Below are 27,391 nucleotides of genomic sequence, written 5' to 3' on the forward strand. Positions count from 1 at the left end.
TCCTTGTACAGATTAAACACCTGACCCTCAGAGTGGGTTGAGTGGCCGGTATGAGGACGCTAATGAAGTTAGAGGAGCAGCCAGGCCAGTCCACCCCACTTTGGGCCCACCCATCCTCCTGCAGCTGGGGGCTGGCCCAGGAGCCCAATGCTGAGCCTGCTGCAGCTAGTCTGTAAATATGTGTCGAGTGGAGCAAGCAGGTGATTAAAGAAGTGAAATCGGTGTGTCTTACTACTAGACTGGTGTGGACTGTTAGTCACCGATGCCGCTGAACTTCCTGTAGATGAGACTCTGGATGTGATAGGAAGTCTAGAGAAAGGTGCCACAAGCAGCACCGACGACTCATTTTCTACTCAGTTTGGTTTTTTTCCCCACCAAAATAATGACCATGTTTATATATTTCAAGGTATCTTTATATATTTTAAATCCGATTATTTTTAAAATGTTAGTTTAAATGTTAGTTACATTTGCCACAAACAAGCTTGAGATAACCATTTGCCACTCCAGTCTCAAGGAGACCAATTGTGATTTCAACATCGTATGGAAAAGGATGTGGCTGCCTGATCTTCCTAAGGCCCTGGAACAAGCACTGTCCTGTTCCAATGTGTGAACACCCCCCGCGGAAGAGAAGCCCCGGGAGAGAATGGGTTCAGTTACTAGCTGTAAAATTAGATTATGTGCCCAGGGGAAGGTAAGGTCTGTAGAAGCTGAGTCTGAGGCTTCTATGTGCTGGCTAAGATCAACCTCTCCTTTTGCGTGACTGACATAAAAATACAGTTGATATCATTAAAATGCTCCCTCTCATCTCCCCCATCCTGCCCCCATTATTCATGTCATTTGGCCAAAAATAAATCTTCCTTCACTGCACAGTCTACACCGATGAGTGTTTTTTTAGGCGTAGAAATTCGCAATTACACTTCCCGACCTCTGACCCAGTTATCTTTGCAAGAGCAGGTTGCATTCAGGCTGGAAAAATTTTTTTTCCTCCCAAAGGTGGAAAAACATCTTCTCAAGTGGTCTGTTCTACAAGTAAAAAGAAGCCCTACCCTAGGAAAGAACAGGAACCCCTGCTGTCTTTGGAATGCACTTTAGATTTGCTGTCTGGGTAACTGGAAAAAAAAAGAAAAGTGGAAACTTCGGTGTAAAAAAGCGAAAGGTGGATCTCCAGGAAATTATGCTGAGTGCAAAATGCCGATTCCAAAATCTCCCACGCTATGCGATTCCTGTGCGCAAACATAATGTATTTTGAAATAACACAATTTTAGAAATAGAAGAAAGATTAGTGGCGGACGGGGCTTGGGAGTTCAGTTATAAAAGGGCCACGGGCGGGGTTCTCACGTGATGTAATGTCCCACAAACTGACTGTAGTGACAGATACACGAACCTACACAGGTGATCGCATTGTATAGAACTTCTTACTCACTGACAAAGACAAATAACATTGGGGAAATCTGAATAAGACCGGTGGATTGTATCAAAGTATCTACTTTTTTCTTTTTTTGCAAAGTTTTGCAAAGTGATAGCACTGGGGAAACATGTGGCAGAGTGAATTATTTTTTACGACTGCATATGACTATACAATCATCTAAACACACACACGCGCACACGCAGGTCAACAGCCGCCCGCGGCGCCCGGGCCTTCTCGCGCAGAGCACACGGGGAGGCAGCGCTGGTTCCTCACCGGTCCTTGGGTCGTTTTGCCGCGACCCGGCCCGGGGGGCGGGGCGCGTTGCGGACGTGACGTCAGTGGGCGGGGCGTGCACCTGGGCACCTGGGCTGCCGCGGCGGCGCGGAGCGGCGGCTAGATGCGCGCCATGGAGGGCGAGAGCCGGAGCCCATGGGCCCTGGGGCTGCTGCGCACGTTCGACGCGGGCGAGTTCGCGGGCTGGGAGAAGGTCGGCTCGGGCGGCTTCGGGCAGGTGTACAAGGTGCGCCACGTCCACTGGAAGACGTGGCTCGCCATCAAGTGCTCGCCGAGCCTTCACGTCGACGACAGGTCAGCGGCCCGGGTGGGGGCGGCGGCGCTGGGGCGGGCGGCGGGGCCCGGCCTCACAGCGGCGCGCGGCGGCCGGCCGGGGCCGGGGTGCTTGGATTCCGGGCGTTCCCCTTCTCTCCACCTGAGTCGCCTCGGGAGCAGCCTCGGAAGGAAGCGCCGGGCGAGACCGTGAGCCCCCGGCGGGGTCCGCGCCTTTTGCTCGGCCGGAGGGACGTTGGGGTGGTTTGGCGAGCACCGGGTCTAACTGCTCACGCCGGTGCCCCGGGCTGCGGCTCCTACGGGGAGCCTCGGGAAGCCGCGTTTGCCTGAGACGGTGTTCAGCGCCCGGCATTGTTACCTGGCTTCCGGTGAGCCCCGGATTTTCAGGGTCGCGGGCTCACCTTGCGCCTTGGACCCGCGCCCCTCGGAGGCGCGTCCGGCCCGCCCAGGACCCACCCGGGCGCTGCGGTTTGCGCCCGGCTTAGAAAAAGTGCCGTGTGGGGATCTGGGTTTTGTGAGTGAGTTAGACTCCGTTCGACTTACTTAGTAATTTACTTTGGAGCGCAAATTGGTGTAAGACGGTAATTATTTCGGTCGGAAGCCCTGGCTTGGCTTGGCCAGGCTTCCTCGGCGCCCGGGCACTTGAGCGTCGGCCTTACCGGACTTGGGCCTGGCCGTGGGGTCCGGCATGCGGCCCGGGGGGCCAGGTTCCAACATTCAGCGCTCTCTGGCCGTACCCTCTCGTTTTAGCTGACTTAATTTCGAGGCCGAGCCTCTGCGGAGCGGCCTTGCACTTATGGCTGGACCACAGTGCCCTCCTGGACCCCAGTTTCCCCATCCCAAAACTGGGAGGCCACCTGCCTGTCCCTCGCTAACAGAGGTGCTCAAGTTAAAGAAGACAGTTGGAAAGGACCGGAGCTGCCCCAGTTGAATTCGGTCGGTGGATTGTGGTCTGTGTATATAATTTAAGGGGTGGGGTGGGAGGAGGGTCTTGAGAAGTAGCTCTTTTTGGGTGAGGGGTGTTCACTATTTACAGTTGCGTTTTAATAATTTATAAGCTTCGGTTGCGCGCATTTAAATTACCTATCCTTTGGTGAAGTTTGCGTTCTACGTGGAAGGTGTGTGGTGTTTGTGTTCTGGTGGAGAGCCCCCTGTACAGTCAGCCCCGAACACACACAGACTCAGAAAAGCAGCTCCTTTCCTGTCTCAGAGACCTGGTTTCTAATCCTCGGCTTCCTGAGTGCTGGGGCCTCCAAACTCCAGCTTTTCACCCCCAGAATGGTGGTGATGCTCATCTCCGGGGTGGCTGTGTGCGTGTCCCTGGACTAAGGTGCACAGAGGATTGCAGCGTGTGCCCCCTCAGGTCCCGGAGAGGAGGAAGCCCCCGCGCACTTAGTGGCTTTGTGTTTTCCTCCTGGCCTGGGAGGTTATACAGCAGAACTATTGGTGGCTTTTTGCTCTAAGCCTCAAGCACAGTGTCTCTTGGAAACTTCAGCAGAGTGGTGACGAGTGTCACGCAAATACCACCAACGCAAAGGGGAAACCGCTTGTGAAGCTGTGCCTCCCTCGGATCCCAGGAACTTCTCAGGCCGGGAGGGGCGCCGTGGCTATTTTGATGAAATCCAAACCTCTTTGAATGCCAGTCACTAGTTAGAGCCTGAAAGGCACGACTCTTGCCGGTGTGTGGATATTTTTACGCTCTCCGGGACGTTTATTTGCCTGCTGGAGTCTGGCCGAGTTTTCTTCATCAGCCGCAGGTTTTAGCACCAGCGTCTTGTATTGGAAGAGCCTAGTAAACAAGCACGTCCCCAGGCTGACTCAGCAGCCTGCACCCTCAGGATCTGTTATTTCCAGCGACCAGGCCCTTGTTTCTTGGGTGGCCCAGTTGGAGGTGGGGTTTCTCCACGTGAGGCGGGCCACTTAGGATCTTGCATTGCCTGGTTGCAAAGTTTTTTGTCCTTTACCTGGAAGGCTTTCCTGCCCTGCCCCAAATAGGCAGGTGGTGGCATGTACTGGACAGCTGGGTAGAGGTCAGCATTGCCCAACAGGAAGAGATTCACCTCTTGCACTTTGCCAGGCTGGGTGGGGCAGGCTGGCCTTCTGCGTTAGCGGCAGGAGCTGGGCTCTCTGAGACGGTGGTCAAACCCCCGCTCCTTGTAAAGAAGAGTCTTCTGGGTTCATTATTGACTCTCTCTGGCTTGAGATTCCCATTAGGCGCTTGTGTCACGTCCGCTGTGGTGCAGGAGCAGCTGCTTGCGTGGCGGGGTTGCCTCTAGACCTGGAAATGGCCGCTGTGCTCCCCGTCCTGCCAGCTTTTGGCAGGTTGGCCTCGGTGCTCTTCTGATGAGCTGCCTCCCATCTTGACCCTTCTATCTGCAAGGTGTTCCCTGGAGTGGGGAATAAGATTTTACTGGGGTTCCTTGGTGCAGCCCTCAGCTCCGTACCCCTCCCGGCTAAGCCTTGTCTCACCTGTTTGAAGGGTGGCGCCTCTCACCCCTGCCATGAGGGCCTGACCTTTTCTTTCCCGGGGCCTCCTGCACTGGTTACATAGGGACCCACCGCCGGTACAGGTGTGAGTCCTTTTCATCGCCTGCTTCTCCCTCCAGGCAGGCTGGGGGCTCCTGGCCCCAGTCTTCATGCCACCCCTTGACCACAGCAGGGCCTGATCCCCAGCATGCACCCTGGGCCCTTGGAGCAGCAGGCTGCCCCAGGCCATGTGAGCAGGTACTTCTGGGTGGGGAAGGTCAGGGGCTGCCCGATCCCAGACACCCCTTCAAGTTCCCAGAGAGCAGAGAGACACCTGCCAAGGGGCTTCCAAGGGGCACCCCCGGGGAGTTCCCAAGTGATACCCCATTGATCTGCACTCCCTCTCCTTACAGGCATATCTGGGAGCTTTGGGGAGACGTGTAGCCACCCTGGTTGACCCTGATTAGGGGATCATGAGGGCTCGGCCGGAGTCTAGTTGGGGGGGGACATTCCCATTTAGGTGAGAACTAAGCCTTGGAGGCCCGTTCCTCCGGCCCCCAGCCCCTGGCTAAGAGGAATCCCAGGATAACTGAGCGCCGGCAGCTGCTGGAGATCGGCCGCGGCTCGTCAGGGCGAGCCCGAGCAAACCCCGGGTTTGTAAGCACAGAGCTGACAATTGGACAAGCCCGGTTCTTGTCAGTTTTAAAAATAGCAGTGTGGGAACCCCTCGCAGGCTCCCTGGGAACATAAATGGATTGGTGTGCAGTGAGAAGGCCTGGCTGGGAGGCATCAGTAACAGATGATTAAACCATTTTTCCTGCCGCCTTTTCCCACAAGTGGGTCCCAGGTTTCTCCCTCTGAGGAGCACTTTGTTACCGGGCGCCCTTCCCTATACCCCGACCCTTTTCCCTCTTCCCGTAGTTTCCTGCTACTCCTCTTTCAGCAGGCCCGTCCCAGGGCCCGTTTTCTCCCCCTTCCAAGGTACATGCCTCCAGAAAGCTTCTCTCGCCCGCTGGATGTCTTTGGAATGACTGAGCCTGGAGGAGAACCCCACCGCTTCTCCAGAAAGTGTCCGTTAGAAATAATCAGTTTGATGAGATTTCTCATATCTCTCCCTACCCCGCTGCCCTCCCTGGGTTGGGGGAACTATGCTTTGGCCAGCCTCAATTGGGAAGAAAAATTGAATGGATGTAAGTGCTGTTGAGAAAGTATCTTTAACAAATTTTGCCCCGACTTGGTCCCGTTAATGCCTAGATTTTCCATCTCAGACCAAGAGGGGTGGGGCAGGGGTGATCTCCCCATTCCTGCTGGGAAACGGAATTAGCAACCCTTCCCCAAATGGGGGAAAGGAGCTGTGATGGGAATGATTTCAGAGGAGAAATATGACGCCAGCCCTACTGAATTGTGCCTAATTGTAGACACACTTTTAGCATGTCACCATTCTTAGGTTGTATGGATGAAGACTGATGTCCGTGGACTCGGGTGGCCTGGAACGTTGCTCGCTCGTCACTGGGTAGAGTGGGATTTGATGCTGATGGTGTGGCCGTGAGGAGGCTGGGCTCCTGAAGGCCCCCGGCCCCCCTCCTGCACCTGGGCTCTGGGACTGGCTTGAAAATCTCTCAGGTGCTAAAGTGATAACAGTCATCACAGTAATCCATCTCCAGTTCCTTTGTGCTGTCGTCGGCATAAACTGGAAACACTGCTTCGAGGAAAATATATTTAAAAAAATAATTGACACAGTGGTGGCTTCATTCTGGGTGAGAAGCACTTTCCCGTCTCCTCCAGCAGTGCCCGGAGAGGGCCCAGCCCAGGCTTATGGATTGCTGATGCTGCCAGCTGTGGAGTTGGGGGGAGTGGGTACTGGGGGGTATCCTGGGGGCAGCTGAAGAAAGACCTAGAGGATGGGGTGGCTTGGATTTCGGCTCAGTGGTTACTAGAATGTAAACGGGATGAACGTTTTTTGTGCCGACCCTTCTGAACGCGACCAAAGAGGGCGGTTAGGGGGCCCAGCCAACCCACTCCCCAGGCCTGAGTGAGGGGCTCCCTGGGGGGGGTCCCCTGGAACCCCCTGCTGGGTGATCCTGGGACCTCCTTCCTCGCCCCAGGGGTGCAGCCACGGCGGGGTCCTCGGCCCTTAGGCATTTCTGATTGAGCCGTCACGGAGAAGGTGATTTGTCCTGGAAACAAGGCCTTATCTTCCAGGAGAGCTGGCCTTCCTCCACGAGCTGTCCTGGGATGTGTGGTCTGCGGGACTGAGCTGCCTGGTGTTGCTTCCGGAAAGGGTGAGGGCTGTCTGAGCACATTCCGGCTGTGGCCAGCTTTCTGGAGCAGACAGCTGCAGTGGTTCTCAGTGCGGTGGGGAGGGCCCGGGGCAGGGGAGAGAGCCGCGAACCTGCTGACCTGGGTGCACTGGGGCGGGGCTCTCCCGCCAGCCGCTCTTCTGAGTCTAGTGAGCTCAGCCGGCAGAAGTCACCTGGCTCTGACGTATGTATGTATGTATGTATGTAGCCCTTTGGGCGAATGGAGCCTCACTTAACAAGACCTGCAGCTTCAGTGTCATCGTCGACATCCTCCTCAGCTGTCGGTCTGGCTGCATCTCAGAATGTCTGCTGAAAGCGGAAAAAAGCCATCCTTGTGAGTGGCCGGCCTGTAACTCTGGAACCCCTAGTGCCTGGAAGCCTGCGGGCCTGGAGGGATCCTCCCTTGGTCTCCCGGCGGAAGCGGGTCCCTGTCCATCCTGCGGCCGGGCCCGTGCCAGGGCCACGTGGGTGCAGTGTGCTGGACTCACGCTGGTGGGGAGCGGTGGCACAGTGGCCACTTTGAAAGAGAATAAAGGCAGTGGGACCAGACAGGTTGCAAAACTGATTCTTAAAATAGGAAACAGAGCGGCAGCGGTACTGATCCCCACCGCGACCGCGCGGGAGAGAGTGTTAGGAGTGTAGTTGAACTGGTTAGTGTAGGTGACGTGAGGTCTTCCCCGGGGAGGAGAAAGGAGATGGGCCCGAGGGTGCCATTTTCTCTCCTTAAATGACCGCCCTTATTTGAAATGTTGCTTGATGCAGCCCTTTCCTCTTTCAGATGTCCCTCGGGACTGGGCACAGCGCCGGGGTCTGCCTGCATGTCACCCTGGCACCCAGCAAGCACTGTGGCTGCACCGGCGCTGGCTGGCCTGGGCCAGGCACCTGCACCCCCTCTTCAGCCCGGCCCGGGGACCCCCACGGGGGCTCTTGTGGGCCTCGTGTTTTCCATTCGTTGGCTCTTTGACCAGAGCGCTAAGAGAGCACGTCACGCTAAGCTCAGTGTTGTTCTACAGTCATGTCATGATTCACTCCTGATACCTGTCGCACTCCTTCCTGAGGCCAGGGGGGTTCTTTTGCTCCTTGAGCCTGTTCAGAACCAAAGTCTTGACCCCCTTGCCCCCTGCCTGCCCCGCTCCTGCGGATTCCGTAACTGGGGAGCCGCCCAGTGATCCCCAGTGACATCTAGGGTCATCCTTGCTACCTCCCTCTTCTCCACGTCCAGTCAGTCACCAGGCCTTAATGATTCTCCCTCGAAAGTGGGCCCTGCGTCCACCAGCTTCCTCCCTCTGCACTGATGGCGGCCAGGGCCCCGGTGACCACCTGAGTGCCTCGTGGCCACTCTGCCCCTCTGCTTCCAGCCTGGGGCTCCGGTGCAGGAATGGGGCTGGGACCTTACGAGCCCAAGCTGCTGCCCTCTGCCCACCTGGGTTAGGGACCCCCTTTATTAAACATCCCCCGGTCCCTGTACTTCCCCTTCAAAGAACTTGGATCTTCAACTACACTTCTTTTTTTAGGGGTGATTTTCCACCTTCTCCCCTAGAAGGTAAATACCCTGAAGGCGCAGGGAAGGGGTCTCTTTTGTCCTCAGTTCTAACAGGTAGAGGATGCTCAGTAAATACTTGTTAATAAATGAATTTTAATTGGATGCAGATTCAAATTAAAGTAACTGCTGGGAGTACTTAGGTGGGTGATTCCAGACTGTAGTGGTTTATTAAAAAAAATTTTTTTTGGCCGCACGGCATGGGCATGAGGGATCCTAGCTCCTCAAGCAGGAATCGAACCGGCACCCCCTGCAGTGGAAGTGCAGAGTCTTAACCACTGGACCGCCAGGGAAATCCCTTTAGTGGTTTCTTTTAAATTTGGCTGAAAATGCGTGAGCTCTGTTCCAGTGGTGGTTAGGCTTAACTCTTGGCCTTTGGGGCTGGGTAAGTCTTTGCCCGGGGGGCCGTCCTGTGCGCTGCAAGGTGCAGGGTGGCGCTCCTGGCCCCTATCCGCTGGATGCCAGCGGCGGTGCCCGATGTCCCCCGGAGGCAAAGTCGCCCCCAGGGGAGAACCACTGGTCTGCGCCCAGGGATCCTCTCCCTGAGACACCCGCCTTGGCCAGTGCTCACCTAGGGGAGGGCGGTGGCGGGGGGGAACTCCTCTCCCATATGCAGGGGCTGGACGGGCGGGCAGGGGCGCTGTGTTCCTGTCCAGCTGAGCCCACCGCAGGCAGAGCTGGGTGCCGCAGACCTTGGTAAACAGTGCGGCGTGGTTTCTCCTTGCAGGTGGCCTCCTCCCTGGGAAGTGTTTTTGTACCTGTAAAGGAGGCCTGGGAGTGAGCTGCGGTCTCAGAGAGGAGGTCAGATCAGTAAGAAACAGCCTCATTTCCGTGGTAGTTTCTGACTCTCCAGCAGGCTGGGAAGCAGGCGCAGGCGCAGTGGGGCGGGCAGGTGCACCCAAGCTCCGGAAGAGCCCCCGTGGTGGGAACGGAGCCGTCCTGGGTCATGGGCCCGGGGGCTTGTGTGGGAATCTGCATTCTCGGGCGGGGGGTCGGAGGTCCCTGAGGCCGCCCCGGCTGCTTCCTGCCTCAGTTCCCAGCTCCCATAGGCTGTGTGGTTCTAGACTCTTCCTTTAGGAGCTTCCTAGAAAGCAGGTTCCTGGCACCCACCCAGAGCTCATTCTCCAGGAGCGTAGCCCGGGAGTCTGTGTTTCAGCCAGCTCCCCCGGTGCTTTCTATGGTGGCCGTGTTTGAGAACAGGCCAGACCCTGTCCTTGTGGGATTTGGCCTCTTCTCCTGAACGCACTCTGAGACTTTGACCCATCACGCTGACACCGACCAAGGCCCTGGATGCTAGTCTGTAAAGGCTGCACCAGGAAGTGACCTTAGACCAGAGGTTGGCAGACTTTCTGTGAAGGACAGAGAGCAGACCTTTCAGGCTCCGCAGGCCACGGGGTCTGCGTTGCAGCTACGCATCTCTGCCGCGAGTGCGGAGACAGCCTCCGCCCCGCCGGACGTGGATGGGTGAGACTGCCATCCAGTCAGTTTCTTTACAAAACAGGGGCTGGCTGTGGACAGCAGTTTGGCAGTTGCTCAAAAGGTTAAACACTGAAGTACCACGTGACCAGGCAACTCTCCGCCTCGGCACGTATCCAAAAGAGTTGAAAGCAGGGACTTGAACACCTGTGTGTATCGATGTACAACATTAGTTACAGGAACCGGAAGGTGAAAACGACCCAAGTGTCTTGTCCATCCACAGAGGAGCGGATAAGCACAGTGCAGTACGTTCATACAATGGAATAATGTTCCGCCATAAGAGGAGTGACGTTCTGGTTTGTGCTACAGCGTGGATGGACCTGGACAACATGTGATGAGTGAAATAAGCCAGTTACTAAAGGACGGATGTTACATGATTCCACGTATGTGAGATCCCTAGAGCAGGCACATTGATAGACGGAAAGTGGAGGAGAGGTTGGGAGCGGGGCCTGGAAGGAGGCGTTCCTGTGGAGGGGGTACAGAGATTTTGTTGGGACGACGGCGAAGTTTTGGGTGGAGTGCGTGGTGTTGGTTGCACAACGTCGTGAATGGGTATGATGCCCGTGAATTGCACACTTGTGAATGGTTACGGCGATAGATAGTACGTTACGTACATTTTACTACAGCTTAAATAATGGTTTTAAAAAGAAGGTGGCTCTTGGGCAGCGGTCCGCAGACCCTGCTTTAGACCAGTGCTCCGTTAATTTCAGCGTGGGGTTGGGGTTCAGTAATGATGGGGCCAGCTAGAGCGATGGGCTCCGCAAAGAAGGGGGCCGGGCTCTTTGGATGGATGATTCGTTAAAGCTTCTGGTCAAACCTAAACGTCCCTTCCGTCACCCCGAGAGAAGGGATTGTCAGTGTCGGCCTCCCCATCTGAAGCTCAGAGCCTGCACTGGCTCAGTGCTCCCTGAGGGTTTTCAGATGATGATTGCAGTCTCTCTCCTTCCCGCTTACAACAACCCCACGACGCGGAGATGCGTTTGAATAACCATGGACTGAAGACATGGGAAGGCCTAGAATTTAATTATGGGACATTAAAGTGAGCTCTGTGTGTGTGTGTGTGCGCGCTCACGCACATACGTGCACTTGTGCACATGTGTACGTGCATTTTAGTAATTTTCTCAGCCGTGTGGAGCTGCTTATCTCCTGGACACAGTGCCTGTGCCTGTGGCCAGGTGACCGCTGTGCACACATTCCTCACGTCTTTGAACTTTTCCAGGGAGCGCATGGAACTTTTGGAAGAAGCCAAGAAGATGGAGATGGCCAAGTTCCGTTACATCCTGCCCGTGTACGGCATCTGCCAGGAGCCCGTGGGCCTGGTCATGGAGTACATGGAGACAGGCTCCCTGGAGAAGCTGCTGGCCTCCGAGCCGCTGCCCTGGGACCTGCGCTTCCGCATCATCCACGAGACGGCTGTGGGCATGAACTTCCTGCACTGCATGGCCCCACCTCTCCTCCACCTGGACCTCAAGCCCGCCAACATCCTGCTGGACGCCCACTACCACGTCAAGGTAAGGACTTGAGGGGACCAGGTGGCCGGAGTGATGGATGCCCTGGGTGGGGGGCCACGGGGCTGGAACCTCAGGGCCAGCGAGAGGGCCGAAGAGGAGGTGGTTCGCTTGCGGGAAAGAACTCAAAGCAGAGGCCTCTCTCAGCGTCAGGATCCCCAGTCTTGCCATGTGTGGCTGGTGTAAATGCCACAGATGTGTAACTGGAAAATGGATTCTTGTGAACGAGGGTCACTCCCCCAAATCCTGGATCAGGCCTCTAGGTTCTGGGCACCCTGGAAAAAGAGACTGTGGATTTGTGGATTCCGGTCTTATTGGCCATCTTACAAGATCAGATTGGAAAGCAGACCTCGGCTCGGCCGTCTCCGTGTGGGGCTGGGTCAGCCTGTTTCCCCTTGGTGGTTCCCGGACTCAGGGTGATGGGAGTCTCGGGGTGCTCGGAAATGGGGACTGCGGCGTGTTGTGGAGAGGGGCCCTGGAGGGACTCATTCTGTTCTCTTCCTTTAAGGCCTGTGTGTTCTGATATATATATATATATATATATATATTTTTTTTTTTTTTTTTTTTTGCGGTACATGGGCCTCTCACTGCTGTGGCCTCTCCCGCTGCGGAGCACAGGCTCCAGACGTGCAGGCTCAGCGGCCATGGCTCACGGGCCCAGCCGCTCTGCGGCATGTGGGATCTTCCCAGACCGGGGCACGAACCCACATCCCCTGCATCGGCAGGCGGACTCTCAACCACTGCGCCACCAGGGAAGCCCTGATCTTTTTTTTTTTGATAAGTTTATAAAGCAGAAAAGCACGAGGGATAATATAACTAAAATCAGGTGCCGTCCCCTTGGAATTGGCCCTTGTTAGTGTGGTAGGTTTGTGTTTCTTTGAAGACGTCTCTCCCTTGGAGGGCCATCGTGTCGACCATGGGTGGCACTAGCCGTGGCTTTCCCACTCAGTGACATGGGTTCTAGGCTTGCCCACCTGCCGAGGTCACCCTGTCCCTCAGGAGAGCGGGTCAGGAAGGGCCCCACGCCATGGCCGGGGTCGCCTCTGGCTCCTCGGCGCCGTGGAAGGAGGGCTGGGCCCGGGGGTAGGCACACAGCCACCCCACTGCACCCCGACTCTGCGGCAGGCACAGCACTCCGGCTGAGCCAGCCTGTGGCCAGTGGGGGAATCAGTTTCCACGTCGGACACTTAACGACAAGGTGTCCTTAAGGCAGTGTCCTTCGAGAACAAGATTTTATCAGAAGCTGGAAGTACCCTCCCGCTAAAGTGAAGCGGGGAGTTGAGGGAACAGACAACAAGTGGGTGGTTCCCAGCCTCCCTGAGTTCTAGCATCCCTGCGGTCCTGTTTCCTTCTGGTTGGGGTGCTGGCTTCACACATGGACTCTGCCCCCGACCAGCATCGCAGAGTTGTGACGAGGGGAGTGGGGTCCATGGGCTCCAAGTCCGAGCGAAACCTTTGATCTCAAACTTGAATGAGCACAAGCAAGGGGAGGTGAGGATGGGTCCCCACTGTGTGCAGAGGCCCTGTCTCTGGGAGCTGCCCCGTCTGCCAGGGGAGGTTCCGAGTGGACGGTGGCTCCTGCTAAGCCGAGGCTCAGAGGGTTTAGATCGAGGGTCCGTGTTGTCCAGCTGTATGTGGTTGAGCAGTGGTTAGAACCAGGCTCTGCGGCCCTGGAGCCCTTGGTCTCCCACCCGACCCACTGCCGTACATGAGATGCGCATAGACATCACGGGTGGCACGCGGTGGCGCACGAGGGCAGAGGGGGTAGCGGGCGGCAGGTGTCCAGACGGCTCCTGGGGGTGCAGTGGGAGAGGAGTCACTGGAACTCCAGCTCGGGTGAGGGTGTCACTGGATGGGACTGGTCTTCGGAGAGGACCAGTCAGGAGTGGGGGCACCTGCAGAAGGACCTTTAGGAGGAGGAAGCAACCCAAGGAAAGTCACGGCAAGTTCTGGGTTTTTAGGTGCAGGGGAAGCAGGAGGCATAGTTGGATTAGGGTACAGGGTGTGGGAGGGCCTTCCACTTGTCTTTAAGGATGCTGAGATGCCATTGTAATAGCACGTGCCTTTCTTAAGGAGACCCCGCTGATTGCACCCCATCCCTTTGAGCGGTCTTTTCAGAGTCACGGAGTGCAGTTGGCCCAACTGGACCTGTATCTCAGCTCACTCCCTTCCCACCGTCCGGGCCGCTCTCCTGACAGCCATGTGGGATGTTTGGGGCAGGAGGCCCGCCCTTTGAGGACCACGGTGACGTCCTCCTTGGCAGCACGGCCCTCGCGTGCTCTGTCCCCGGCAGGTGGGGTGGTGGCCCTGCTGCTGGGGGGCTCCTCGCCTGGCCTGTGGGCTGGTGCTCTGGGTGCTGGGAGTGGCCAGTACATAGTCTCCTCCTGTCCTGTCCACGCCAGGATGTTGACCTTCATCCCGGGATGGTCCCCGGTGCTGGGTACACAGTAGGACCTAACGCCCGCCCAGTAGGGCACTGACTGCCGCTCGCCGGCACCCGGGGCTGATGTCCTTGTGGTCGTTTCTGCGTTGGCTCCTGGGGCTCCTTGCTTTGAGCGCTTTCTTCCTCCTCTGCTTGTCAACCCCTGGCTTGGCAGGCCTGGCACTTCGTGGCAGTTTTAGGAAGTGGGTGAACATTTCTTAAAGGACCAAGTGGCTTGTTGATAAGGACCTGGGGTGGCTGGGAGCAGTCTCCACTGACAGGAAGCGAGGGGACAGTGCAGCTCCGAGGAGGTGGCCAGGCCACCGGCCCCTCTTTCCCAAAGGTCGGGAATGCACTTCTGTGACTCCTTTTTTTTTTTTTAAATAAATATATTGATTGATTGATTTATGGCTGCATTGGGTCTTCGTTGCTCCTGCACGCAGGCTTCCTCTAGTTGCGGCGAGCGGGTGCTACTCTTCGTTGCGGTGCGCAGGCTTCTCATTGCGGTGGCTTCTCTTGATGCAGAGCATGGGCTCTAGGTGCGCGGGCATCAGTAGTTGCGGCACGTGGGCTCTAGAGCGCAGGCTCAGTGGCTGTGGCGCACGGGCTTAGCAGCTCCGCGGCATGTGGGATCTTCCTGGACCAGGGCTCGAACCCATGTCCCCTGCGTTGCCAGGCAGATTCCCAACCACTGCGCCACCAGGGAAGCCCTGTGACTCCTTACCCAGGTGGACAGTCACCGTGCACAGCCCCAAACAAGCAGAAAATATATTCACAGGATGCGTTTCTTTCATCCTCAGGAACAGCTCAGCGGGAGCCTCATCTGAGGTTCTAAGTCGGCTGCTGGATTTCTGGGCAGTTTTTAGTTGATGGTTATTTTTAGCAATACAACTTTAATCTGGAATCTTGAAATAAGATCCTAAGTTGTCACTCCACCCCCTTCCCTTGGTCCCTGGAGGCTACATTGTTTGTCCATACGTAGGATGATTGGAACTGAAAATTTCACAGCAACCACCTGTTTTTGGAAAGTGTATTCAAGACATTTTAATATTAAATTAATATGTGAGGCTAATATTAAGTATGCTAAATATCACTCCTAAAATATTAATTTTAGTGTCAGTAGTAAACCCATTTCAAGTTGATAATGGAATAACTCGATTAAAAATCTCAAGCTAGGGCTTCTCTGGTGGCGCAGTGGTTGAGGGTCCGCCTGCCTTTGGAGGGGACGTGGGTTCGTGACCCCGTCCGGGAAGATCCCACGTGCCGCGGAGTGTCTGGGCCCGTGAGCCATGGCCACTGGGCCTGCGCGTCTGGAGCCTGTGCTCCGCAACGGGAGAGGCCACAACAGTGAGAGACCCGCGTACCGCAAAAAAAAAAAAAAAAAAAAAAAATCTCAAGCTATACTTGGGGCCCACTTTGCCCAGACCAGGCTATATTCAGAGGGATGCCCAGGGTCCTGTTCTCTGTGGTCCAGAATGGCCTCTCACTCCAAGGTGGCACAGCCCTGACCCGGCCCTTTGTTAGTCTCTGTTAGCTGGGCCCGGCAGGGGCAGGGCCATGTCTTGGGGGCCCCTGTGAGCACTGGCTCCGGGCAGTACCGAGGCGGACGCTAAGTGCGGGCTCGTTTGTAAATTATAGGGCGCTTGCTGTTGTCAGGGATTGCCACACTGTCCCACTGTCTGGGAACCCGGGGGCAGACAAGGCAGGCCCTCCCTGGGCAGGACAGGTGAGAAAGGGCAGGTGGAGAAATCCTGTGGGCCGGAGGGTCGGTGGCCATCAGAGAATTCTCATTTCTGAGTTTGCCTTTTGATGCCGGAGCTTTTACGTAGAATTTAGGCTTATTTTCTTTTCTTCAAGTGTGTATCTTGAAGCAGCTGGCTGTACCTGAAAACAGCAGAAATAAGAAGAAAAGGCTGCCAACGTGGGGGTGGGGCACCAGGTGCCAGGATCCCTGCATCCCCGTCCGTCCTCAGTCCTGAATCGGACACGTCCACGCTGCTGGGAGTTTGGTACTGAAACTTTCCCGCTCGTCCACCTGTTACCTTGCATTGCTCTGTCCTCGGTCCCGAGCTGCAGGGTCGGGGTGATGGGTTCGTTCTGGGGAGCTGGCACTTCCCTTTCCCAAGTGGAAAGTTTCTTGGAGGTCAGAGCACGGACCGCTGCTGGGGACCCCGAAATGGCCAGGCCGGCCTCACTCGCGTGGACCCACGCCCCGCCCCGGGCAGAGCCTGACTGCAGAAGTGGGGGCCAGGTCCAGTGTCGCAGGCTCTCTTCCCATCCCCCACCCCCCCCCGCAGTTGTGGTCAGAGACCCCTTGAAGGAGCGAGTCCCCAGTCCTAACCTCGCCCTGCTCAGCGGTGATGACGCCAGGCCCCTGGCTCACCTTGTGGGCAGGTGAGCCCAGAACTAAAGGCCTGGCTCAGCCGCAGTTCCCATCACTCCAGAGGTATGTTTGAGGGGAGCCCGGAGTTAATTAGAAGGCTTAGAAAAACCCACGCGCCTCGGAGGAGAATTTATGAAGGGGCCGTTTTCCACGTGGATCCTGAGTCCCTTAATGCCAGAGTGTGGCCTAATCCCACACAGCGTTTCACCGCCTCTGAGGGCTCTGATTCACACCCCGGGTTGCGGGGGGGAGGGCGGGCGCCCCGCAGTGACTTCCCCCTGGTGGGTTCCCCTGAGCCTTCAGGACGCCTTGGCCTAAGGAGACGCGGAGGTAGAGGTGTATGGGGCCCGAGCTGCCGGGTCCAGGTGCCCCTTGGGCCGGTGGGCCCTGCGGCAGAGGGGATGTATGTCACACCTGTCGTTTGGGCGCTGTGTTTGGAGCCAGCAGGTGTCTGTTCCTAGAACGTCCCAGGTGGAGGACAGAGGCCCCGCCGAGGTTGGCAGGGGGTGTTTTGCCCGCTTTAAAGGGCTTCTGAAGGCGCATTTCCATTTGAAGAAGCAGCTGCGGCTTGCCCGCAGGGCCAGCTGTGCGATTGCATAACTGCTTTGCCTCTGAGGGTGCCCCCTCCCTTGCCTTCCTCCTCCCAGTGAATTCCTTCCTTCAAGTGTAATCTTTTCTCCTGTCCATCAAGCTCCTAATGGTTTCAGGCTTGGTTCTGCCCAGGCTGGCTGGGCCTTCCCGCCTGCGCCGGGGAGCGCAGGTGATGTGAGAACCGTGGTGCTGATTCCTGAACGCGGCTGCTCAGCCAGGGCGGGGCACCGCGCTGTCCCCTGCGCTGTCCCCCGACGTTGCCAGGGTCCTGGGGGAGGGCATGCTGATAAAACGTCCCAGAGCAGCAACGCCGGCTGCCTCACTCAGCAAGCTGCCAGCCAAGCTTGACGAGCTCCTTCCCGCCCCTGCGTTGCAGATCTCCGACTTCGGGCTGGCCAAGTGCAACGGGCTGTCCCACTCGCACGACCTCAGCATGGACGGCCTTTTCGGCACCATCGCCTACCTTCCTCCTGAGCGCATCCGGGAGAAGAGCCGGCTCTTCGACACCAAGCACGACGTGTACAGGTGTGTGTCAGGCGCGCAGCCCCAGGCCGCCAGGGGCTCTGCACCTGGATTCCTCGTGCGCCGAAGGGGGGCTTTGCCGGGGGCTCCTCGGTGCCACCAGATAAGAGGTTCAGTCCAAAGGAAAGGGCTTTTAGGCAGAGGGTACGGGCTCCCCCAGGACTTGCTTACAAGAGGGAGTCCTCTGCTGTGAGCACTGCTGGCCCAGGATGGAGAACGTTAGTGGTTGGTGTCAGTTAGAGCCTGTTATGCAACTGGATGGGCAGCTCCCACACCATGAAAGCTTTGGTGTTTGTAGGATGTAGGAAACACGGGCTCTATAGCTTGTCTGCTGAGAGAACCTGCTGCTTCAAGTGGTCTGTGTGTCTGCGTGTGGATTCAGGCTCCAGAATCCGGTCCCCTGTGGCCCGGAAGTCACACTTCCTAACGTGACTTACGTGTGACAGGAGCACAGACACCCTAGAGGCTGTTCCCAAACTGGCACCGGGGATTTCTGTGCTAGAGAGCAATCGTGAATCATTTGGCGCCTTCCTTTTCCATATGGTAAAGGTCTTAATCACTCAGACTTCTGGGAGAAGGAAGGCGAGAGGGCGGGTGCCAGCGGGCACTTAAGCCCCTCCTTGTGGTTCTTGGCTCACACGGGGTGACTGTCACCCTGAGCCCCACCTTTGGGTCACGGCCACCGCCTGGAGTCCTGGCCGACTGGTTTGACCGTAGCCGCCCGTGCATGTGCTTTGCTGGGCTTTGAGCTGGACGTCTGTCGGGGAGTGGCGCACAGGGAGCTGGGCACCCGCCTGTAGGGTTTGGGGAGAATCAGATTCTCTGTTTATTTCGGAGTTGAGAGTTTCAACTTTTTAACTTGTAGATTTCAGTTAATTTTCAATGGGGACTTACTGCGATTCAGTAAACAGCTGCTCTTAACCCAGTGCAGGCTGGTAGCTCAGTGCTTGGACTTATGGTTCTGTTTTTTTTTTTAATTTTACCAGATTGAGCTCTTTTGGGGTATATCCAGAGTAATCATCTATATATAACTAATATATAAATTATATAAAGGTAACACACACATACACACACACACACATTACACACAAGTATATATCATTTCTAACAACCACAAAGGGCTCTGGGAGGTTCAGCTGGTGCCCCCTCATCTTTTCCACGCACTCAGATGACGTCAGTGGGCTCGAGACGCCCAGAGCTGTAGTCGGTATTTTGAGGCCCAGTGTCTGCAGGATGATGGTGTGGAAGAAGCAGACTCTGCCGTTCTCCCCACGAGCTGACGGTCCAGGGACAGGGTGGCGGTCCTTTCCGGAACCCCTCCTGCTGTTTGGTCTGATAGTTCAGTTGATGGAGCTTTGTCTGCTGTCTGACATTTGAGCTTTCCACATGCCTTGTTCCACAATAAGAGTATTTGCCCATTTAAAAAAAATGCATGAAAGATACCTTGGTGTCCCCTCTCTCTCTCTGAGTCTCTCAAAGACTCTGGGGTGGTCTTCCTCAAGCTTGTTGCTGTGTTTGGGGCCTCTGGCTTTACTTGAGGCTCTGGCACGCAGACACTGATGTGCCTGTTCCCTTCCAGCTTTGCCATCGTGCTCTGGGGCGTGCTCACACAGAAGAAACCGTTTGCAGGTGAGTGGACATGTCTAGGGGTGATGTGGCTGCCTCTCCCCGAGCAGTGGAGGGCGTGCTCTGTGGTCCTTCCTCTGTGTCAGAAGTGCCTGCGAATCACAGTCGGGGCCGCTCTGGGCCGCGGTGCTGGTGGGCCGTCTGGTGGGGAGCGGGGCTGCCTTGTCCTGCCTAGCAGGTCCGCACAGAGACCCACGGCCCACCTCATTGCAGGCTTTCATATATGCCGACAAGGCGCTCTGCCGTGCAGCTCCCGTACAGGGAAAGGCACGGATCTGATGGGGTCTGTTCAGTGACTCTTGTTAGGTACTAACTCATTTGTGTGTGTGTGTGTGATATAATACACGTAACATAAAATTTATCATTTTAACTATTTAACCTGTACATTGTGGCATTAAGTGCATTCACAGTGCTGTGTACAATCGTCACCACCATCTGGTTCTAGAACATTCCATCACCCCAAAAGGAAACCCCGGACTGGTTAGGCAGTCACTCCCTTCCCCCAACCCCAGCCCCTGATGACCACTAATCTACGTTCTGTCTCTGTAGGTTTGTCCGTTGTAGTGATTTACAGATACATATTTTCTTAATTGTCTAATTTTTGATTGTAAAACACACATCACATAAAAATGACCATCTGAACCATTTTGAAGTGTACAGTTCGGTCATGTGAAGTGTATTCCCATTGTGGGGCAACCAGCCTCCAGAATCGTTGGGTGGATGCTCCCCGGGTCAGCACACCTGGCCCGAGAGCTGTGGGTTTCCTCCCCCTGCCAGGCACCCACCCTGCTGATTTCCGGCCCCTAGGTTTCAGTACCTTGACTTGGTTTACTGGAAAAGTCAAGTACCTGGGCTACTCACTGTTTTCTGGTCTGACCAAAAAGATCTAAGAATGCAGATCAGAGTCGGCATGTGGCCCCCAGGTCTTTTGCAGGGTTTTGTCTGGTACGTTGTTACCCTGTCTCCCTGCCATCTTCTCCTCAGTGGAGGTCCGTGGTCTGGATTCTTTTCAGCATGGCCAGGTGGCACTGTCGCTCGGGCCGGCTCATTGCCTGGCCCGCCGGGGGCCTGCGCTTTGGGGTAGAAATTCAGGAGGACTTTTTCGTCCAATCTGGGCCACTTGGGGCTGGGCAGTGTGACTCCATGATTTATCAGTGTTCTTCCCTTTGGTGGGCATGGGCCCCTTTGGAACCTATCTTGTTCGATATTTTTCTCCTTTGAACTTGGTTTTCCTTTGAGTTTGATGCCCAGAAAGATCTCTGTAATACAAGGCAGTGATTCCATTTAGGTCACAGATAGTTTCTAAAACCTGGAAAACAGAGGACAGATGTGCCCTGCAAGGTTAAGGATTAAAGAACGCTCAGTGCTTTGAGAAGGAAATACCGTGTCTCCTGGGCAGGTGGTGGTGACGTGCCCCAAACTTTCCCACGGTTGTCACTCCTCCCAAAGATAAGAAATCCTGCCTCAGCCCCACGGAGCTGCCCTGACTTGTGCACCTTCCCTTTGCAGATGAGAAAAACATCCTGCACATCATGGTGAAAGTGGTGAAGGGCCACCGCCCCGAGCTGCCGCCTGTCTGCAGACCCAGGCCTCGTGCCTGCGAGAGCCTCCTGCACCTCATGCAGAGGTGCTGGCACGGGGACCCCCGGGAGCGGCCCAGCTTCCAAGGTGAGTGCCCCCAGAGGGTTCCTGGAGTGTTGCTGCTTGAGGGTCATGCCGCTGTCCCAGGTGACAGTCGACGGCCGGGACAGGGGAGGCCGTCCAGGGACAGGAGCACCAGGGCGAGCCCGGCACCCGCAGGCTGTGCCCGCCTGTGGCCCCTGCCTGTGACTGGGGCGGGGAGGCTGGAGCCACGTGGTCAGCTCCAGCTGTCCACCCCCGGCTGGGACCTGCTGCCCTCAGGGGCCTGCTCTCGGTGTTGTAGGTTCAGATGCAGCAATGCATCTTTTAGGGATGATGTGACCACTGGCCTGCGGCTTTCTTTGCATTTCTCATGGGGCCTTGTCCCTGGGAAATGACTGTGTCCTTTGGTTAGGAGAGTGATCTTGACGCAGTTGAAATTGATCTCGACGTTTAAAACGTATGGGGAGGGCTTCCCTGGTGGTGCAGTGGTTGAGAGTCCACCTGCCGATGCAGGGGACAGGGGTTCGTGCCCCGGTCTGGGAAGATCCCACATGCCGCGGAGCAGCTGGGCCCGTGAGCCATGGCCGCTGAGCCTGCGTGTCCGGAGCCTGTGCTCCGCAACGGGAGAGGCCACAGCAGTGAGAGGCCCGCATACCGCAAAAAAAAAAAAGTATGGGGAAACCAGCGTGAATGAGGTGGGAGCCTCTCGCCAGGAGCTGGCAGCCAGGCCGTCGGGGTACGCGCTCTGGCGGGTCTGGCTTCTTGGGGAAACGGGGCCTCGGTGACTCCTGCTTGGAGTCTCGCCAGACCCTGCATGTGGTTGCTGATGGGGGCCCCTGCGGGGTTGCCGTGAGCTTGGCCGGGGGCCAGCAGCCTGGGAGGCCGCAGTGCTGACCGGTCAAGAGACTGGATGCTGCAGGTGCTTCCTCTCCTGTTCCAGCCTGAGGTCACACACTTAAGTAGAGCATTTGTGTAAGTCAGTGTCAAGGCGATATACCCCTTTGTGTTTTCTCCCCAAAAGAAATCACTTCTGAAACCGAGGACCTGTGTGAAAAACCTGATGATGAGGTGAAAGAGACGACTCAAGACCCAGATGTGAGAAACCCACCTGAGGCCGAGGCCGAGGTAATGGGGACCTTCCCGGGGGCCTGGTTTCCCCTAACTTGGCTTCGGGGGTTGAGTCTCTCTTTTCTGCAAATGCCCTGCCAGCCTGGACCACTCGCCTCCTGTTCTGAGGCTTGGGCCGTCCCCCTGCCCCTGTCCCTAGCTGGTCGGCCTCGAGCTTGCTGCCTTGGTGAGCTGGCCTCGGAAGCCTGCAGGGGGCAGGTCCATGGCGCGCTGGCCTCAGATTGATTTCCTGGCTGACAGTGACCCGTCCCCATCGCCTGTCTGTGGTTAGGAAAGGGCAGAGTGGGCCCACGCTTGACATTAAATAGCCGCCGGCTGGATGCTCTTTGAACCAGGGGAGCTGAAGGCCCCTGCTAGGCCAGATTGCGGAGGGGGTCTGGGCTCTGGGGGTCTGGGGGTCTTTTTGCACCTCGAGGTTGGGGATCTGTCCACTTTCTAACTGCCTATAAACGTTTTGTTTTATGAGTGCCACACAGGTTAGGTAAGATGTGATAAATTCTAACTATGCTAACTAAATAAATACCTTTCAGGTAATAAGACTTGTAAAGTGGAGCCTGCTAAACTAACTTTATTGGGTGTTATCTGGTGTTATCATCCCAGGCTGTGCTTTAAGGCCTGGAGCTAAGTAAGCATTTATGGTGCGTCTGCTGTCTGAGCAGGAAGGGGCGTGTGCATGAGGTCAGAAGGCAAAGGGGCAGGGAAGGTGACCTGGTCCCCACCACCCCCATAAGGGGAAGAAAGGCCCAGCGTGTGGGTGTGACTCAGTGCACCAGGCCACCAGTTCCCGAGGAGAGGGAGGATTTGGGGACAAGTGGGCGGGAACCGGGAAGAATCACGAGTCGCCTGCAGATCCTAACCCCTCACCACACTCTGCCTTTCTCGCGGCCGGGCAGGAGAGTGCCCTCGGAAGGGCCCGTTAGGATGAGTTGTCGTGGAATGCCGTGCTGTCCCTGGAGCTCGGCCCCTGCCCCGACCCTTGTACACATGCGGCCCCCCAGCTAGACTCGCACAGCTCCGGGGAGGGTGGCAGGTTGTTAGGACCCCAGCCCATCTCCTTCCTCCGTTTCGTATCAGCGCTGACCTGTCCTGGGTGGACGCGGCCAGCACACAGGCTTCACCTCCTGCAGCTTATTCACATCTTGTCCAGGTAACTCAGGGCCACGTCACTGCACAGATGGGGCCCAAAATGGTGACGGGTGTTCCGTCCCCATCATCGTCTTTTCCTACCGTGACCTCCCGCCGGGTGCACCCAGCGCAGGGTCTCTGGGCCCCCTAGAACCATGGTAACAGGAGTTAAATTCCCTGCATGGCTCACGGGGGACCCACGTGTTCCCCACCTCCTCCGCCCGCCCCGTCAGGTCACGGACGGAGCCTCATCCCCTCCGTGTGCTGTCTCTGCAGGCGCCTGTGGCCACCCCGCTCAAGCGAGCCTCTGCCCCGACCTTTGACAACGACTACAGCCTCTCCGAGCTGCTGTCCCAGCTGGACTCAGGCATCTCCCAGGCCCTCGAGGGCCCGGAAGAGCTCGGCCGCAGCTCCTCCACGTGTAAACTTCCGTCGGCGGGCAGCGGCAAGAGGCTCTCAGGGGTGTCCTCGGTGGATTCTGCCTTCTCCTCCAGAGGGTCGTTGTCCTTGTCCTTCGAGCGGGAGCCTTCAGCGGGCGGTGAGTGGAGGGCCCAGCCCTGGGAGATGAGGAGCTTAACTGGGGGCCCGGGGGGCCGCGCAGAGTGTGAGCGACTGACAGGGACCAGGCGTCCGGCTTCCCGAGCTCACGGTAGCTCTCCTGTGTTTTCTGCAGCCCTTTACTGATTGGGTTTGGGTGTCAGTGCAAATGCAGAGACGCATGTGGGCCGAGCAGGCGTCACTTAGATGTAAGGGGGGTGAGTCACGGCCCTGGCTGTGCGGGTGGGTGTCACCCGTGCCAACACGGCCTGCAGGGGCTGACCTCCGGTTTGCAGGTTGAACTCGGGTTGCATCAGGGAGCCCAGTGGATGTAGGGAACCCCTCTCCCTGGAGACCTCTCTCTTGTAACGTCAGCCCTGTACCCCCTTTCCCAGACGGTGCTGGGAAAACACCCCCATTCTTTCTTATTCGTGGGCTCCCAATTTACCATAGCCGTGCCTGTTGATGGGCGAGCTGTCCTTGGAGGCTGTAACTCCCTGGTCCTGTTTCTATACCTTGGGTTTTCTGTCTAGAAGGTGCTTTCCCCTGCCCCTGCCCTGTCCCGGGTGCTGGCCCTCGGGTGGGTGGCTGGTGCTCACTACAGCCCCCTCGTTGCTGCCTGTGAGGATGATGTGTGAGGTTTCCTTTCCTTTCCTTTCCGTGCATGCTCATGCTCGGGGCTACAGCGCAGGGGTGGCCAGAGGGGCGTGGGAAGGGTACAGACCCCAGGAGGAAGGGGGGCTTGTTTTTCCTGGGGAATCGGGGAGTTCCTCCCGGAATGAGGACCTTTCCTAGATGCCGTGGACCTCCTGGAATTTTTAGAGTAGAATATTTGGGATGAGGGGGGGCACTTAGGGTGGAGAAAGCTCCTTACAGAGGCGCAGAGGTGGGGAAGGCCTGGCTGGACCGGAGGTTAGCAGCCAGCGATGAGGCTGAAAAGAAAGAAGCGCCCGTCTCCCACGGAGAAAGACGTAGAACTTTCTCTCGGGGCCTGATACCCTTAAGCGACGTCTTCATGCTTGGAGAGCATCAATCACTGGCCCGTCTCAGAAGCCGGCGTTCAAACACCAAGTCCCCACTCGGCTAATTCCGTGTTCTTGATACACCCCACGTCCCCTCCTCCTACGCAGGGCCCCTTGAAAATGTGTCACGTGAAGGCGTCTTGTTTCATTTAAATCGGAACCCGACAGTGTAATAGGATTTTTATGTTAAATCTAACCTTCACATCATGAATAACAGTCCTTCTAAAATGGGAGACTCGGTCCTTTAAGGATTATTCTAGAAAGCGTCCTTCGTGATATTGCTGAGACGAGAGGCATCCTTTGGAGGTTGGGCGGGGAGCAGGTGGTGGGCCCTGGAGGCGTGGCCTGGGGCAGGAGCTGCCAGCTGTGTGGTGGGTTGGGGGCTGCTGCCTGGTCTGTGCTGCCATTTCTGAGCACCAGCAGGGGCCTGAGGTTTACATCCCTTATCTAATCACGACCCTACCGGACGGGTAGAAGGATTTTTACTTTGTACGTTGACAGAAGAGCACTTTGGAGACATGCGTTGCCCTGCCCGAGGTCTCCCCACTCGATCTTAAATTAAACCCGCATGGACAGCACAGCACTTAGGCGATTTCAGATAAAAAGCGGCCTGGAGGCCACGGGGAGTTGGGGGCCGCGTAGAAAACACTGGCCGGGCCTGGGGAGGCAGCCCCACGTGACCCCTGCACCTGCTCTCCCCGCAGATCTCGGCGCCAGCGACATCCAGAAGAAGAAGCTCGTGGATGCCATCGTGAACGGGGACACCAGCAGGTTGATGAAGATCCTGCAGCCCCAGGACGTCGACCTGGTCCTGGACGGTGGCGCCAGCCTGCTGCACCTGGCCGTGCAGGCTGGGCAGGAGGACTGCGTCAAGTGGCTGCTGCTTAACAACGCCAACCCCAATTTCACCAACAGGAAGGGCTCCACCCCCCTCCACGTGGCCGTGGAGAAGAGGGTGCGGGGCGTCGTGGAGCTCCTGCTGGCGCGGAAGATCAGCGTCAACGCGGCGGACGAGGACCAGTGGACGGCCCTGCACTTCGCGGCCCAGAACGGGGACGAGGGCAGCACGCGGCTGCTGCTGGAGAAGAACGCCTCCGTGCACGAGGCGGACTGCGAGGGCCGGACGCCCATGCACGTGGCCTGCCAGCACGGCCAGGAGAGCATCGTGCGTATCCTGCTGCGCCGTGGCGTGGACGCGGGCCTGCCGGGGAAGGACGCCTGGGTGCCACTGCACTATGCCGCCTGGCAGGGCCACCTGCCCATCGTCAAGCTGCTGGCCAAGCAGCCGGGGGTGAGCGTGGACGCCCAGACGCTGGACGGGAGGACGCCCCTGCACCTGGCCGCCCAGCGCGGGCACTACCGCGTGGCCCGCGTCCTCATCGACCTGCACTCCGATGTCAACGTCTGCGGCCTGCTGGCGCAGACGCCCCTGCACGTGGCCGCGGAGACGGGGCACACGAGCACCGCCAGGCTGCTTCTGCACCGGGGCGCCCGCAGGGAGGCCGTGACGGCCGAGGGCTGCACCGCGCTGCACCTGGCCGCCCGCGGCGGGCACCTGGCGACCGTCAGGCTGCTGGTGGAGGAGCGGGCCGACGTGCTGGCCCGGGGGCCCCGCCACCAGACGGCGCTGCACCTGGCCGCCGCGGGCGGGCACTCGGAGGTGGTGGCGGAGCTAGTCAGCGCCGACGTGCGTGACCTGTCTGACGAGCAGGGTCTCAGCGCGCTGCACCTGGCCGCCCGGGGCCGGCACGCCAAGACGGTGGAGACGCTGCTCAGACACGGGGCCCACGTCAACCTGCAGAGCCTCAAGTTCCAGGGCGGCCCCGGCCCCTCTGCCACGCTCCTCCGGCGAAGCAAGACTTAGCCTGCCGCCCCCAGAGACGGGGCCCCTGCGGGGTTCCTGTCCCTGCGCCGTGCTCCGCTTGCCCCGTCTGCGGCCTGCGGGGTGCCGTCGAGAGGCGGGTGGCCGCTGACTCGGGATTCGCGCCGGTGTCTGCTTGGGCATCACCTGCCCACCCTCCCGATGAGGTTGATCAGAGCGTGCGCGACCACTGCCCACGGGTGCGCCCAGTGTCGGAGGGACAGTGGGTCGGAGGCGTTTGGTCGTACCCCTCGCTCCTGCCGTCGGGCCCTCGGTGACAGGGCCGTGAGGCCCCGCCCCCGTCGTGAGCGGAGCCACCTGCCGCTGGGAAGGCGGGTGGGCAGGAGGAGCTGCGTCTTTTCTCTCCGTTTGCAGCGGCAGGCAAAGACGCCTGTTCCAGAAGGCTTTCGTGGAATTCTCGTTCTACGGAAGAATATCTTTAATAGATGAACAGTTCAGCTGTCGCTTTAGGTCTGTTAAAAACTTTCATCTCGTTGGATAGTCTGCTTTCTGCGCAACGAGTGTGAACTGGCGGGTTGGTCTTTAAAGCAAAAACAGTCACCTCACCGGCCCTTTCATACCCAGGTTGTCCGTCACTCAGTCCTCGTGGGTGGCCACACACCTGTGCCATGAGTGCTACCTGCCGTAGTTCATTTCTTGTTGCAGGAAATGTTTGAACTTGAGAGTCAAGTGTCTAAAAGGAAAAATTAACTGGCAGCCCCGGTTTCGGACTCAGAACCGTGTTACCTGGTTAGATGAACCGCCTTCCTCACCGTTTTCTTTTCAGCCATCGGTCTAGGCGGGGTGGCGGTTTGTGCCGAGTGATGCTGTTTTAGGGTCTCCAAGGGGGTTTCTGACCTGCTTTACAAGCGGCTACTCTGTGCAGGGGCCTCAGCTTTTAGGGTGTGACCCCCGAGTCGGCTCCAGGAGACAGCCTCACGGTCTTGGATGGAAAAACCCCGTTCTTTCGTCGTCACCTGTGTCCCACATGCGCCCGCCCCCCCACACTATTATTAGAGTCAGTTTGCTGCGGGACCTGACCCTGGATGCAAACATGCCCTTTGGACTGGTGTATGAAACAGAGATTGATGTTAACGTACCATGTATGTTAATGTGAATCTGTGGGCAGGATACTTCTTTTCTGTGACAGGAAATATCCGGACTGCTTAGAACTGGCTATGTTTTAATATGCCTTGTGCTTTTAATATGTTGTGCTACTGTTGTATGTAGAACACGTGGAAGAAAAAACTTCTGTTTGACGTCAATAAAGCTAAGTTCTCTTCCGA

The 27,391-nt window shown here is 57.3% G+C and overlaps 1 protein-coding gene across 1 annotated transcript; it reads left to right on the forward strand.

Moving 5' to 3' along the window:
- The first annotated feature begins 1,777 nt into the window (after positions 1-1,777).
- Positions 1,778-27,391, forward strand: RIPK4 (receptor interacting serine/threonine kinase 4). The gene is made up of 8 exons (XM_081234643.1): positions 1,778-1,996; positions 10,977-11,268; positions 17,038-17,186; positions 18,763-18,812; positions 20,319-20,477; positions 21,454-21,557; positions 22,962-23,223; positions 24,949-27,391. The coding sequence occupies exons 1-8, from the start codon at positions 1,806-1,808 to the stop codon at positions 26,106-26,108; spliced, it is 2,367 nt and encodes a 788-aa protein (XP_081090769.1). The 5' UTR covers positions 1,778-1,805; the 3' UTR covers positions 26,109-27,391.

This window comes from Mesoplodon bidens, assembly GCF_964165515.1.
Source record: "Mesoplodon bidens genome assembly, chromosome: 5".
Classification (NCBI taxonomy): domain Eukaryota; kingdom Metazoa; phylum Chordata; class Mammalia; order Artiodactyla; family Ziphiidae; genus Mesoplodon; species Mesoplodon bidens.